Source organism: Trichomycterus rosablanca, chromosome 3 (genome assembly GCF_030014385.1).
Source record: "Trichomycterus rosablanca isolate fTriRos1 chromosome 3, fTriRos1.hap1, whole genome shotgun sequence".
Classification (NCBI taxonomy): domain Eukaryota; kingdom Metazoa; phylum Chordata; class Actinopteri; order Siluriformes; family Trichomycteridae; genus Trichomycterus; species Trichomycterus rosablanca.
In genome coordinates this window covers 53,425,867-53,443,621 of record NC_085990.1, presented here as the reverse complement: position 1 = coordinate 53,443,621, position 17,755 = coordinate 53,425,867, and the positions used below count along the sequence as shown (strand labels likewise).

Genomic DNA, 17,755 nt, shown 5'->3' with positions numbered 1-17,755 from the left:
CGACTCACTCACTTCATCCAACTCACTAACTCCACCTGAATCAACTCGACTCACTCACTTCATCCAACTCACTAACTCCACCTGAATCAACTCGACTCACTCACTTCATCCAACTCACTAACTCCACCTGAATCAACTCGACTCACTCACTTCATCCAACTCACTAACTCGACTCACTCACTCGACCTGACTCAACTCGACTCACTCACTTCATCCAACTCACTCACTCGACTCACTCACTCGACCTGAATCAACTAGACTCACTCACTTCATCCAACTCACTCACTCGACTCACTCACTCGACCTGAATCAACTAGACTCACTCACTTCATCCTACTCACTCACTCGACTCACTCACTCGACCTGAATCAACTCGACTCACTCACTTCATCCAACTCAGTTCACTAAATCACTCAAACCCCACTCGACTCACTGACATGACCCAACCCACTCACTCAACCCGACTCATTCACTTGACTCGATTCACTCGACTCACTCACTCAACCCAACTCATTTACTTGACTCACTCGACCAAACTCGACTCATTCACTTGACTCACTCACTCGACTTAACCCAACTTACTCACTTGACCTGACTCATTTACTCGACTCGTTCACTCGACTTGACCTAACTCGTTCACTCGACCAGACTCGTTTAATTGACTCGATTGACTCGACTCACTCACTCAACCCGACTCATTCACTTGACTCGATTCACTCGACTCACTCACTCAACCCAACTCATTTACTTGACTCACTCGACCAAACTCGACTCATTCACTTGACTCACTCACTCGACTTAACCCAACTTACTCACTTGACCTGACTCATTTACTCGACTCCTTCACTCGACTTGACCTAACTCGTTCACTCGACCAGACTCGTTTAATTGACTCGATTGACTCGACTCACTCACTCAACCCAACTCATTTACTTGACTCACTCACTCAACCCAACTCATTTACTTGACTTACTCACTTACTCGACCAAACTTGACTCTTTCACTTGACTCGACCCGACTCGTTCACTTGACTTGACTGAACCAGACTCATTCACCCAACTCGACCTAACTCATACACTCGACTCAATCCGACTCATTCACTCGACCCAACCCAACTCATACACTCGACTCAACCCGACTCATTCACTCGACCCAACCCAACTCATACACTCGACTCAACCCGACTCATTCACTCGACCCAACCCAACTCATACACTCGACTCAACCCGACTCATTCACTCGACCCAACCCAACTCATACACTCGACTCAACCCAACTCATACACTCGACTCAACCCGACTCATTCACTCGACCCAACCCAACTCATACACTCGACTCAACCCGACTCATTCACTCGACCCAACCCGACTCATTCAATCGACCCAACCCGACTCATACACTCGACTCAACCCGACTCATTCACTCGACCCAACCCAACTCATACACTCGACTCAATCCGACTCATTCACTCGACCCAACCCAACTCATTCACTCGACTCAACCCAACTCATTCACTCGACCCAACCCAACTCATACACTCGACTCAATCCGACTCATTCACTCGACTCAACCCGACTCATACACTCGACTCAACCCAACTCATAAACTCGACTCAACCCAACTCATTCACTCAACCCAACCCATACACTCGACTCAACCCGACTCATTCACTCGACCCAACCCAACTCATACACTCGACTCAATCCGACTCATTCACTCGACCCAACCCAACTCATTCACTCGACTCAACCCAACTCATTCACTCGACCCAACCCAACTCATACACTCGACTCAATCCGACTCATTCACTCAACCCAACCCAACTCATACACTCGACTCAACCCAACTCATAAACTCGACTCAACCCAACTCATTCACTCAACCCAACCCAACTCATACACTCAACCCAACCCAACTCATACACTCGACTCAATCCGACTCATTCACTCGACCCAACCCAACTCATACACTCGACTCAATCCGACTCATTCACTCGACCCAACCCAACTCATTCACTCGACTCAACCCAACTCATTCACTCGACCCAACCCAACTCATACACTCGACTCAATCCGACTCATTCACTCAACCCAACCCAACTCATACACTCGACTCAACCCAACTCATAAACTCGACTCAACCCAACTCATTCACTCAACCCAACCCAACTCATACACTCAACCCAACCCAACTCATACACTCGACTCAACCCAACTCATTCACTCGACCCAACCCAACTCATACACTCGACTCAACCCGACTCATTCACTCGACCCAACCCAACTCATACACTCGACTCAACCCAACTCATTCACTCGACCCAACCCAACTCATACACTCGACTCAACCCGACTCATTCACTCGACCCAACCCGACTCATACACTCGACTCAACCCGACTCATTCACTCGACCCAACCCAACTCATACACTCGACCCAACCCTACTCATACACTCGACTCAATCCGACTCATTCACTCGACCCAACCCAACTCATTCACTCGACCCAACCCAACTCATTCACTCGACCCAACCCAACTCATTCACTCGACTCAACCCAACTCATTCACTCGACCCAACCCAACTCATACACTCGACTCAATCCGACTCATTCACTCGACCCAACCCAACTCATACACTCGACTCAACCCGACTCATTCACTCGACCCAACCCAACTCATACACTCGACTCAACCCGACTCATTCACTCGACCCAACCCAACTCATACACTCGACTCAACCCGACTCATTCACTCGACCCAACCCAACTCATACACTCGACTCAATCCGACTCATTCACTCGACTCAACCCAACTCATACACTCGACTCATTCACTCGACCCAACCCGACTCATTCACTCGACTCAACCCAACTCATTCACTCGACCCAACCCAACTCATACACTCGACTCAATCCGACTCATTCACTCAACCCAACCCAACTCATACACTCGACTCAACCCGACTCATTCACTCGACCCAACCCAACTCATTCACTCGACTCAATCCGACTCATTCACTCGACCCAACCCAACTCATTCACTCGACTCAACCCCACTCATTCACTCGACCCAACCCAACTCATACACTCGACTCAATCCGACTCATTCACTCAACCCAACCCAACTCATACACTCGACTCAACCCGACTCATTCACTCGACCCAACCCAACTCATACACTCGACTCAACCCAACTCATTCACTCGACCCAACCCAACTCATACACTCGACTCAACCCGACTCATTCACTCGACCCAACCCGACTCATACACTCGACTCAACCCGACTCATTCACTCGACCCAACCCAACTCATACACTCGACCCAACCCAACTCATACACTCGACTCAATCCGACTCATTCACTCGACCCAACCCAACTCATTCACTCGACCCAACCCAACTCATTCACTCGACTCAACCCAACTCATTCACTCGACCCAACCCAACTCATACACTCGACTCAATCCGACTCATTCACTCGACCCAACCCAACTCATACACTCGACTCAACCCGACTCATTCACTCGACCCAACCCAACTCATACACTCGACTCAACCCGACTCATTCACTCGACCCAACCCAACTCATACACTCGACTCAACCCAACTCATACACTCGACTCAACCCGACTCATTCACTCGACCCAACCCAACTCATACACTCGACTCAACCCGACTCATTCACTCGACCCAACCCGACTCATTCAATCGACCCAACCCGACTCATACACTCGACTCAACCCGACTCATTCACTCGACCCAACCCAACTCATACACTCGACTCAATCCGACTCATTCACTCGACCCAACCCAACTCATTCACTCGACTCAACCCAACTCATTCACTCAACCCAACCCATACACTCGACTCAACCCGACTCATTCACTCGACCCAACCCAACTCATACACTCGACTCAATCCGACTCATTCACTCGACCCAACCCAACTCATTCACTCGACTCAACCCAACTCATTCACTCGACCCAACCCAACTCATACACTCGACTCAATCCGACTCATTCACTCAACCCAACCCAACTCATACACTCGACTCAACCCAACTCATAAACTCGACTCAACCCAACTCATTCACTCAACCCAACCCAACTCATACACTCAACCCAACCCAACTCATACACTCGACTCAATCCGACTCATTCACTCGACCCAACCCAACTCATAAACTCGACTCAACCCAACTCATTCACTCGACCCAACCCAACTCATACACTCGACTCAACCCGACTCATTCACTCGACCCAACCCAACTCATTCACTCGACTCAATCCGACTCATTCACTCGACCCAACCCAACTCATTCACTCGACTCAACCCCACTCATTCACTCGACCCAACCCAACTCATACACTCGACTCAATCCGACTCATTCACTCGACCCAACCCAACTCATACACTCGACTCAACCCGACTCATTCACTCGACCCAACCCAACTCATACACTCGACTCAACCCAACTCATTCACTCGACCCAACCCAACTCATACACTCGACTCAACCCGACTCATTCACTCGACCCAACCCGACTCATACACTCGACTCAACCCGACTCATTCACTCGACCCAACCCAACTCATACACTCGACCCAACCCAACTCATACACTCGACTCAATCCGACTCATTCACTCGACCCAACCCAACTCATTCACTCGACCCAACCCAACTCATTCACTCGACCCAACCCAACTCATTCACTCGACTCAACCCAACTCATTCACTCGACCCAACCCAACTCATACACTCGACTCAATCCGACTCATTCACTCGACCCAACCCAACTCATACACTCGACTCAACCCGACTCATTCACTCGACCCAACCCAACTCATACACTCGACTCAACCCGACTCATTCACTCGACCCAACCCAACTCATACACTCGACTCAACCCGACTCATTCACTCGACCCAACCCAACTCATACACTCGACTCAACCCGACTCATTCACTCGACCCAACCCAACTCATACACTCGACTCAATCCGACTCATTCACTCGACTCAACCCAACTCATACACTCGACTCAATCCGACTCATTCACTCGACCCAACCCAACTCATTCACTCGACTCAACCCAACTCATTCACTCGACCCAACCCAACTCATACACTCGACTCAATCCGACTCATTCACTCGACCCAACCCAACTCATACACTCGACTCAACCCAACTCATTCACTCGACTCAACCCGACTCATTCACTCGACCCAACCCAACTCATACACTCGACTCAACCCAACTCATTCACTCGACCCAACCCAACTCATACACTCGACTCAACCCAACTCATTCACTCGACTCAACCCAACTCATTCACTCGACCCAACCCAACTCATACACTCGACTCAATCCGACTCATTCACTCCACCCAACTGATTCACTCGACCCAACCTGACTCATTCACTCGACTTGTTCACTGAACCCGACTCCCTCGACCTGACTCACTCACCCAGCTCATTCACTCGACTCAACCCGACTCATTCACTCGACCCGACTCACTCAACTCACTCCCTTGACCAGACTCGACTCACTCACTTGACTCACTCAGTTAATCAGACTTGGCTTAATCACTCAAACAAACTCAACTCACTCAACCTCACCCAACCCCACTCGACTCATTCACTCACTCAACTCACTCACTTGACCAGACTCACTCCCTTAATCAGACTTGACTCAATCACTCGAACAAACTCGACTCACTCACTCAACTGAACTCAACTCACTTGACTCATTTAATCGACCTGACTCACTCAACTCACTTTTTTACTCAACCCGACTCACTCAATCGAACAAACTCGACTCACTCGACCCCACCCGACTCATTCACTCAAACCGACTAACCTCATAAAGTATTAACCCCACTTATAAATCAGCAGTGAGACGTAACCAGCAGCAGGTCTGACCTTAGCAGACGGGTCTCTCTGATCCAGCAGTCTTAACTGTACGAGGACCGGAACGTCTTTTGGATCCTGAGCTGGTCGAGTGTTCTAAATCACACACACAGGAATTAAAACATAAAAACGTGTCCTGGGTCAAAGGTCATAACGACGAACAATGACGAACAACGACGAATCCCACATACCTGCGGATCCGCGTGTGACAGAGGAACGCTCCAGCCGTGCATCTGCTGTTTACCCAGAGTTCTCCACACGTGAGAGCGGATCTCCCGGTACGTCTCCTTCCTCCTCAGCCTGGGGGACGAGGAGGACCTGAGGGGGGCGAGGACATCACACGTCACTCGAGCTTCAAATAATCAGTGAATTAACCAGCCAAACCCTAAACAGAAAAACCTTCGCACTTCGTCTGTGGAACGTCTACGGACAGATGGCGTGGCGAACCAACGGGCGAGCTGCTCGGGGAGGGCGCCGGGGGCACGGCGAGAGCCAGAGCTGCTGCGGGAGCCATCTGATCTTTACTTAAACCCAGAAAACGGTTGAACCTGTCGAGGAAAAGCAGAACGAGAAACGAAAACTGGTTTTAGCGACGGGAAGATTTCGGTACGCGCACGGACAGCACAACGGTCGGAGTGCAACTATAACTGAATACAAACTGAGCGATTGAGGGTGAAGGGCCTTGCTCAGGGGCCCAACGGTGGCAACTTTGCAGAGATGAGGCTTGAACCAGCAACCTTCTGATTACTACTCTAATTACTCAACGTGACTCACTCACTCAACCCCAGCTAACTCATTCACTCAATCCAACTCACTCACTCGACTTCACTCAATCCAAGTCACTCACTCACTAACTCGATTCATTCACTCGACCCGACTCACTCACTAACTCGATTCATTCACCCGACTCACTCACTAACTCGATTCATTCACTCGACCCGACTCACTAACTCGATTCATTCACTCGACCCGACTCACTAACTCGATTCATTCACCCGACTCACTCACTAACTCGACTCACTCACTAACTCGATTTATTCACTCGACCCGACTCACTCACTAACTCGATTCATTCACTCGACCCGACTCACTCACTAACTCGATTCATTCACTCGACCCGACTCACTCACTAACTCGATTCATTCACTCGACCCGACTCACTCACTAACTCGATTCATTCACTCGACCCGACTCACTCACTAACTCGATTCGTTCACTCGACCCGACTCACTCACTAACTCGATTCGTTCACTCGACCCGACTCACTCACTAACTCGATTCGTTCACTCGACCCGACTCACTCACTAACTCGATTCATTCACTCGACCCGACTCACTCACTAACTCGATTCATTCACTCGACCCGACTCACTCACTAACTCGATTCATTCACTCGACCCGACTCACTCACTAACTCGATTCGTTCACACGACCCGACTAACTCACTAACTCGATTCGTTCACTCGACCCGACTCACTCACTAACTCGATTCGTTCACTCGACCCGACTCACTCACTAACTCGATTCGTTCACTCGACCCGACTCACTCACTAACTCGATTCATTCACTCCACCCGACTCACTCACTAACTCGATTCATTCACTCAACCCCACCTAACTCACTCACTTAACACGGCTGACTTACTCACTCAACTCCACTCAATTCATTTACTTAATCCAACTCACTCACTCAACCCCACTTAACTCATTCACTCAACCTCACTCACTTGACTTCACTCAATCCAATGCACTCACTCGACTCAGCTGACTTACTCAACTTCACTCGATTCACTCACTCAACCCCATTTACTCACTCGACCCCACCTAACTCACTCACTCGACCCGACTCAACTCACACAGCCCAACTTGATTCATTCACTCAACCCTACTCACTTACTTGACCCCAACTAACTCATTCACTTGACCCGACTCGCTCACTCAGTCCAACTCGAATCACTCGATTCATTTACTCGACCAGACTCACCCACTCAACTCATTTACTCGACTTATTCACTTCACCAGACTCACTCATGCAACTCATTCACTCGGTCAGATTTGACTCACTCAGCTGACCAAACCTGTAGTGATTAAGGTTGATATTTTTTTCAACTTCAACACTATTTTTCATATGGAGATCCGTATCATGCACAGGGAGTCACACACTGATCTCCATTATTCCCCGTCTCTGTGCAGCACCATCGATCAGCCAGCAGAGGTCATAACTGCAGCAGGGGGGTCAGGAGGGGAGGTGGATATGACTAGATTTAATGCTTCTAAAGAAAACCTAGGTGGTCTCTCAATAATATTCCCAGTATGATATAATAAAGAGGGTCAGACCTCTTCCACACGCTGCTCCTGTTATCCTCAGAGATCTTTTCATTCTTAGTCACCCTTTAAAAACACAAACGTACACCAGTTAAACACCAGTTAGTCTTAAGCAATGAATCAGGTATTTCATTATGACCAGGACTGCCGGGACGTTACACCGTACGCTGCTATAACGTCTATAGTATAATGAACATGTGGAAGTACAGACCCGAGAGCCTGAGAGCGCCGCACAGACTCCTGTAGTTCGATCAGACGCTCCTTGTACTGGTTCTTCTCCATGACCACCCGAGCCATCTCAGAACGAGAGAAACTACGGGTCGAGCCGGACAGAGAGGACTGGAGAGAGAATCAGAGGAAAGAAACAATCAGGATCTGTATATGGGGACCACAAGCTTGTTGGACAGCACATAACAAAATAAATAAATATGGAGCACGTCTGTGGGAATTTGTGCCAAATCTGTCATTTTTACAACCAGGCAACCAGTCTGACTTTCAATTAACATCACAAATAATTCTAAAAGGTGTTTAATAGTTTACTAGTGTTGAGGGGTCTGAGCAGGTTAAAGAACATACATCTCTGAGAGCATAAAATATTAATAAGTACCGTGTATATATAATATAATATATATATATTAACAGTCTATAGCATATTATATATAATATATATCAACACCCTATTGCATATTATATATAATATATATTAACAATATTGCATATATATACACACAGTATTACATTATATATATAAATAAAAACTCTATTGCATATTATATATAATCTTATTAAGTCAGGTTGCAGCTGTTGTGCAGCTGTTATCTATCTATATATATATATATATATATATATATATATATATATAAACACTATTACATATATATTTATATACATTCTATATATATAAAAACACTATTACATATATAGAACAGTATTTTATATATAAATACTATTAAATTTCATATAAACACTATCACACTGAGGGATTCACCCCGCACCTACTCCCTTTCCTGTCTCCTACACACACCCAGTCCTTTCTCCTCACACCTTTTGTCATCTTGTATCCTGACCCCCCCCCCTCTTGTATCTTGTATTACCCGTTATAAAACCAACACCAACACCCCTTTTATTACACTACCCCAATCTTTGTTCACCTTTGTAGTCCCCCTCTCCATTGTCATTTCCTTCCCCCTTAACCTCCTCCTCTTTTCTTTTAATTCCTGCCCCCATTTTGAGTGTAGATAAAGTCTCCCCAAAATATGTGTAGTTAGATTTCTGTCGGTCCAAGCTGTGCCCATACATCTATCTGTATGTGTTAATAAACGACTCTACTCCTTAAGACTGACGGTCTCATGGCTCCTGAATATTGCTGAATTTCATTTCTAACAATACGTAATATATAGAACACTATTATATATAATCCATAACTATATATAGTATATATTGTATAACATATGTATTTCATATACGTACTAGTGTTTTATTTTATATATATATATATATATATATATATATATATATATATATATATATATATATATATATATATATATATATATAAATATACATACATATATATATATATATATATATATATATATATATATATATATGAGTGTTACACACACACACACACACACACACACACTAACACACACACACACACATATATATATATATATAAATAATAACAGTTTTAAAAAAAGAAAAGTGCTGCTGTTAGTGAGTATAGTTTCACACACTGCCTGGTTGGCTGTAATGTATGACTATACGAACACATTTATGTAAACACAGACACACACACACACACACTTTCATACACACTTACATCAGAGTCCTCGGCCTGCGACGCCTCTAGTTCTTGGCGTAGCCTGTGTGAAGAAACACACACGTAAATAATCATGATTCCTCTTATTGCTGAATATTTACACACAATATTAAGAACAACCTGAATTCACGAAACACGACCCTACTTACTAACTTAAGCTATTTATCTGAAATCACTCCCGCAGTACCCATATATAATAATACGGTGATTTTTATCCCTTTATCTCCCAATTTCTCTCTTAATCTTCTATTTAAATAACCAAAAAAATAAAAGGTTGCAGTTTGTGGTTCGGCCAACATGGGTGTGTGAGAACAGTCTGACGTTAAGCTTAACTGAAACCCTTGGGATGACCTGTACTGTCACCTGTGATCCAGTCCTTTTCATAAAATTCAATTTCTGAGCTTAAAAACGCTCTACAAAAAACCAGGCACAAATTCCCAGTAGCACTTGTTACCGTTTGACCTCTTCTTCCACCTCTTTGTTTTTTCCCTCCAGTCGGTTGATGGTTTCCTGACAGGACGTGAGCTCCAGGTTGAGCGCAGACCTCTCATTGGTCAGTTCTTCTACACGTGAGATCAGAGCCTTGCGCGCCGCATCCACCAGCTCACTGAAAGTCAAAAAATATGGATTTTAACAGTACTAGATGGTCTCAAGACAATGTAATTCCTGATGTCTATCCCTATTTTTAATCTAATGCTAATATAGAAATATAATCAGCTGATCAAGGTGTATCAAGTGCATGACTCTCTGTGCACGATACGGATCTCCATATAAACCCGCCTCTTGCAGGTGAAAAGAAGCGGTCTGTTACTGCACACGTGTTTGTCACGGCTCTCCTCGATCATGATGTTAATGATAACTTATTAACTTATATAATAACTTATCCTATTATTAATTAATAAATAAATAAAGACACACAGGTTAGTGCTTTATTTATCAGCGGTCTGCGTATAATGTCACAGACCGCTGAACTGTTGGCAGGAAGTATTCATTTACTACCCCAGGCATGACAGAAAGGAAGTCCTCTTATAAACTAAACCCTAATATGTTTTCCTTTTTATTTTTTTAAAGTTTGTGTAAATGACGTGTAAATGAACTCTACACGATTGTTCAGTTACTGCTGATTCATTATTTGTAGATGGAAAATATTGAGGAACTGAGAAATAATAAAATAATAAATCTCTGGCGTGATCAGCAGTGTTACAGATACCCAGATACGTCAAGCACACTCTCAGGTACTATCATTTATTTAAGATAAAATATAATAACGTTTTATAGATGAGCAGATTGTGTGGAGTTAACTATCAGTACTTACTATAAGATCACTAACATTACTGCACTAGCTTCATTATTCTAAATTTGAATCATTTGCCTGTGTAACGAGCTATCCTGAATCTGCTATCCCATAATAACCCTGTTTAGTAAACATAGTGGAGACGTATAATCATTATAAATCACCCGAACGACGCTCTGTTCTCACGATACGTTACAGAACCGGTGCATGTACACACACAATACAGAGGAATCCAAAACATGTACACACACACTTCAACAAAAGTGTCACCAGTGCTGCTGGTCCTCTGTGATACACCACGTTCTTTAGGATCCCCTATAGATAGAAGTTCAGGGGTGTTAACTCAGGAGGAAGGTGGATTATCTATTCTAGTGTGTGCACATGTTTTGACCCCCTCTGGACTGCAGTGCACCACAGTGTTTATTGTAATGAGTGTAAGTAAACGAGCTCTTACTGGGTGCTTTTCAGTTCCTCATACTGTGAAAGAATCTCCTCATACTGGACTGAGCTGCCTGTACAGAAACCAAAAATAAAATAAACAAGAGACACACCCGCTTATGACATGTACAACGCAGAGCAACAATCACACACAGATCATACAGTATCACCACACTGTATACTATATACTATAATCTATAAGTGACAATATACTGTATTCTATCTTATTTACTCTATAATATATATACTATAATCTACATACTATATATACACTATATTCTATATACTAAAAATGATATTATACATACTATATTCTACATACTATAAGTGATATGCATACTATGTTCTATATACTACAATCTATATACTATAAATGATATCATACATACTATATACTGTAAACTATATACTATAAATGATTATATATACTATATTCTATATACTATAATCTATGTACCATAAATGATATCACACATATTATATCCTATATACTATAATCTATATACTTTAATCTATATACTATAAATGATATCACACATATTATATCCTATATACAATAATCTATATACTATAAATGATATCACACATATTATATCCTATATACTATAATCTATATACTATAAATGATATCACACATATTATATCCTATATCCTATAATCTATATACTTTAATCTACAGTATATACTATAAATGATATCACACATATATCCTATATACTTTAATCTACAGTATATACTATAAATGATATCACACATATTATATCCTATATTATATCCTATATACTATAATCTATATACTGTAACCAATATACTATAAATGATTATACATACTATATTCTATATACTATATCTATATACTATAATCTATGTACCATAAATGATATCACACATATTATATCCTATATACTATAATCTATATACTTTAATCTATATACTATAAATGATATAACACATATATCCTATATACTATAATCTATATACTTTAATCTACTGTATATACTATAAATGATATCACACATATATCCTATATACAGTGTATCACAAAAGTGAGTACACCCCTCACATTTCTGCAGATATTTAAGTATATCTTTTCATGGGACAACACTGACAAAATGACACTTTGACACAATGAAAAGTAGTCTGTGTGCAGCTTATATAACAGTGTACATTTATTCTTCCCTCAAAATAACTCAATATACAGCCATTAATGTCTAAACCACCGGCAACAAAAGTGAGTACACCCCTTAGTGAAAGTTCCTGAAGTGTCAATATTTTGTGTGGCCACCATTATTTCCCAGAACTGCCTTAACTCTCCTGGGCATGGAGTTTACCAGAGCTTCACAGGTTGCCACTGGAATGCTTTTCCACTCCTCCATGACGACATCACGGAGCTGGCGGATATTCGAGACTTTGCGCTCCTCCACCTTCCGCTTGAGGATGCCCCAAAGATGTTCTATTGGGTTTAGGTCTGGAGACATGCTTGGCCAGTCCATCACCTTTACCCTCAGCCTCTTCAATAAAGCAGTGGTCGTCTTAGAGGCGTGTTTGGGGTCATTATCATGCTGGAACACTGCCCTGCGACCCAGTTTCTGGAGGGAGGGGATCATGCTCTGCTTCAGTATTTCACAGTACATATTGGAGTTCATGTGTCCCTCAATGAAATGTAACTCCCCAACACCTGCTGCACTCATGCAGCCCCAGACCATGGCATTCCCACCACCATGCTTGACTGTAGGCATGACACACTTATCTTTGTACTCCTCACCTGATTGCCGCCACACATGCTTGAGACCATCTGAACCAAACAAATTAATCTTGGTCTCATCAGACCATAGGACATGGTTCCAGTAATCCATGTCCTTTGTTGACATGTCTTCAGCAAACTGTTTGCGGGCTTTCTTGTGTAGAGACTTCAGAAGAGGCTTCCTTCTGGGGTGACAGCCATGCAGACCAATTTGATGTAGTGTGCGGCGTATGGTCTGAGCACTGACAGGCTGACCCCCCACCTTTTCAATCTCTGCAGCAATGCTGACAGCACTCCTGCGCCTATCTTTCAAAGACAGCAGTTGGATGTGACGCTAAGCACGTGCACTCAGCTTCTTCGGACGACCAACGCGAGGTCTGTTCTGAGTGGACCCTGCTCTTTTAAAATGCTGGATGATCTTGGCCACTGTGCTGCAGCTCAGTTTCAGGGTGTTGGCAATCTTCTTGTAGCCTTGGCCATCTTCATGTAGTGCAACAATTCGCCTTTTAAGATCCTCAGAGAGTTCTTTGCCATGAGGTGCCATGTTGGAACTTTCAGTGACCAGTATGAGAGAGTGTGAGAGCTGTACTACTAAATTGAACACACCTGCTCCCTATGGACACCTGAGACCTAGTAACACTAACAAATCACATGACATTTTGGAGGGAAAATGACAAGCAGTGCTCAATTTGGACATTTAGGGGTGTAGTCTCTTAGGGGTGTACTCACTTTTGTTGCCGGTGGTTTAGACATTAATGGCTGTATATTGAGTTATTTTGAGGGAAGAATAAATTTACACTGTTATATAAGCTGCACACAGACTACTTTTCATTGTGTCAAAGTGTCATTTTGTCAGTGTTGTCCCATGAAAAGATATACTTAAATATCTGCAGAAATGTGAGGGGTGTACTCACTTTTGTGATACACTGTACTATAATCTATTTACCATAAATGATATAATATATACACTATACATTCTAAATTCCAAATACTATATTCTACATACTACATTGCACATGATATAAACTAGATACTATATTCTATATTTTCTATTCTAGATACCATAATGCATACCTCTGTATATTCTATATACATACTATATTCTATACACTACATTCTACATACTATATTCTATACACTATATTGTACATACTATATTCTACTGTATACACTATATTCTACACATTATATTCTATACACTACATTCTACATACTATATTCTATATGCACTATATTCTACATACTACTGTATATTCTATATACTATAAACATGCTATATTCTACACATACTATATTCTATACACTAAATTCTACATACCATATCGTATATGCTATTTACACAATACATATTATATAATATATTCTACACGCTATATTCTTTATACTACAATCCGCATACTATATTCCACATACTATACGATACATACTATATTCTATACACTATATTCCACATACCATATTTTACATAATATATTTTATATCCTATATGATATGTATTATTTCTATTAACTACATGTATATATGTACTATAGCAGCTACTATATTCAGACAAGTCATGTAAAAGCATGTTTACAAAATGAATAAACATGGCACAGTTAGGAAGCACTTAGTGAGGCTTTTCCTGAACGTGTTTGGAATAAAACCTCTCATGCACAAAGACCCTTGAACAGAACCACATACTCCACACCCACCTCGGACACTGACTCCCTGATCCACGCTCTCTATGTACTCCTGACTGAGTTCTGAGAGCTCGGAGAACACCGAGTCTGTATTTCTCATCTCCCATTCCAAACTGTCCAGGTTCTCTTCATCGTTTTTCTCCTCCTCGTTCTTCTCGTCGCCCTCCTGACCCGCGTCCGTCCGCTGTCCTGGTTTCATCTCGTCCTCCAGACTGCAGTTTAGTGCACCGCTTTCTGCTCGGACGGGGGTGCTGAGCACAAGAAGAGAGAGTTAGGGAATCGTGGGTATCGTTTGGATTTGCTCAGGTGTAAATAATAAAATATATTTCGTAATGGCGTAGTAAGTTTGTTAGTGGTTCGGGATGTAAAACCCTAATAAAGGCCTGTGCTGTGATGTCCAAGTACGAATATCGAAAACAAAACACGTCCTAGCGCCTCGATAACTTCAAATAAGCGATTTCAAAAGTGCTAACGAGCTTTCTGATGCCTCTCTTGTGGATTCGTCACCCGTTCTACCCAGAGGCGATTTAACCTGCCTGTGGGCCCAGGGGCTACGGCTGCTTGTGGGCCCCCACGTATAAAAAAAAAATGACACAGCCAATTATTCAGGGCCCCTGGGCTGAAGCCCAGGTAAGCCCGTGCATTAAATCGCCCCTGGTTCTACCCCTACAGAAGCTTCTAACTCGTCCCACAGTGTGTGTGTGTGTGTGTGAGAGTGTATCCAGCTTCACCGTAATGTGAACAGAACAGAACAGCGAGTGCGATTGATACTAAATTTAGAGTCTTTGACAAGACACGCACTTCTAAGTATTTATTTACTGAAGTCAGATGTAAAGTCTTGTGTTTAATCTTGTGTTGTGTCAATTTACTGCATTTTATAAAGAGATAAAATTAATATTGATCAGAATTAAGTTCAGCCTCCACAGCAGTCCCTCATGTGGCCCCTTAATTTAATGTAATTGCCCTCCTCTGTATTAGGAGGAGCTTTATCGTGATGGATGTTTGACAGGTACAGCAGATTGTTGGTAGGTTATTCTGGCATGTATGACTCGGTCAATACGCTTTCCTCGACGTGTGTTAAGTGTGTTAGTGTGTATTTATTAGTGGTTTTATGTACGTAGAGGGAATTTTGACGTTTGTTATATTTTATCTGATTCCTTCTCGGGCTAGTCGACCCGCTTTTTCATTTCCCACTATTCCTCCTCCCAATGAGCACATTAGAAATAAATGCTAGTACATGTTTCACATCGTACCTGGCATCGACCAGGCCCTGCAGCTGCGCCAGCTCAGGAGTGGAGCTGATAATGTCATGAATGAACGAATCGCTCTTAGATTCCTCTGTAATCGCCCTGCGGTCCAAGGCAGCCGGTGTTTCTGACGAGCTGTGACCGGACACGACTTCAGGAGCTGGTCCAGTCTGCATCACAGGCACAGGAGAGAGCGAGGAATCACAATAAACACCATATTCATGCGTAAAAAAAAAAAAAAATGACCCAAGTGTCTGTGTGGGTTTCCACCTGGAGCTCCGGTTTCCTCCCACAGTCCAAAAACATTCAGTCAGGTTAATTGGAGACACTGAATTGCCTTATAAGTGAATGTGTGCGTGTGTGGCGCCCCGTCCAGGGTGTTAGTGTGCCTTGCGCCCATTGAAAAGCTGGGATAGGCTTCAGCTTATCCTCCCCGTGACCCTGATCGCATAAGCGGTTAAGACAGTGAGTGAGTGAGTGAGTGAGTGAGTTTGTTGGCATCGTGGGACGTCACCTGTATTACTGCGCTTTCTTCAGGTGGCTCTATACTTTTGGAGCGGATGTGATTCCTACAACAGAACACCAGTTTCACTCATCATTAAACCACACAGCAGCAGAATGAATATATGAGTGAATATTAATAATATGAGGTTTTGAACCGTCGTCGTTCAGTGGGAGGGGAACTTCAGACTGTATGGAGTTTATAGTAATAAATGTGAGAGCTGTTTGACCTCTAGGTGGCGCTCTTACATAAAACGAATCTAAAACTCTCCCCGTCTTCTTTCCCCCGACGCAGAACATGAACGTCACACCTACATTAACGTTCCCCAGTTTTTGGATAAACGCGAACGCGGCTCCAGAGAAATGAAAACTAGACGCCGAACGCAGAAGATTTCAGGCGCGCTGGGAGTTCAGAGGGAAGTGGGTATGTTTAATTTAAAGAAGTGTAATAATCTTCCCGTTAGGATTATAAACCGGTGAGTGAGATCACGACACGTGGACGATAGATTATCAATCACAGTTGAACTGTTAATGATCAGGAGCTCTTATTATTATATTTTTATTTCTTTTATTATTAAAGACTCTGTGGCCCCGTGGTTGTGTATTTTTTTACTCCATCCGGCCCCCAACAGGAAAAGTTTGGACACCCCTGGTGTAGAGCATCGGAATTAAGATGTGCTCATCATATTTTTACATTTACAGTTTCAGCATTTAGCAGACGCTTTTATCCAAAGCAACTTACACTACTGTTACAGTATACACCGATCAGCCATAAGATTAAAACCACCTCCTTG

General features: G+C 43.2%; 1 protein-coding gene across 1 annotated transcript in view; it reads right to left on the bottom strand.

The window, feature by feature from the left end:
• The window catches only part of si:dkey-17m8.1 (C-Jun-amino-terminal kinase-interacting protein 4), a 43,307-nt gene that overhangs the window by 11,188 nt on the left and 14,364 nt on the right, over window positions 1–17,755 (bottom strand). Inside the window, exons 8-18 of the mRNA XM_062991469.1 lie at window positions 16,975–17,029; window positions 16,467–16,630; window positions 15,226–15,464; window positions 11,807–11,864; window positions 10,513–10,665; window positions 10,059–10,101; window positions 8,445–8,572; window positions 8,246–8,299; window positions 6,318–6,458; window positions 6,102–6,228; window positions 5,923–6,006 (exon numbers count right to left, since the gene is read on the bottom strand). Of these exons, the coding sequence (XP_062847539.1) occupies window positions 5,923–6,006; window positions 6,102–6,228; window positions 6,318–6,458; window positions 8,246–8,299; window positions 8,445–8,572; window positions 10,059–10,101; window positions 10,513–10,665; window positions 11,807–11,864; window positions 15,226–15,464; window positions 16,467–16,630; window positions 16,975–17,029 (1,246 nt within the window). The remainder of the gene's footprint in view (window positions 1–5,922; window positions 6,007–6,101; window positions 6,229–6,317; window positions 6,459–8,245; window positions 8,300–8,444; window positions 8,573–10,058; window positions 10,102–10,512; window positions 10,666–11,806; window positions 11,865–15,225; window positions 15,465–16,466; window positions 16,631–16,974; window positions 17,030–17,755) is intronic.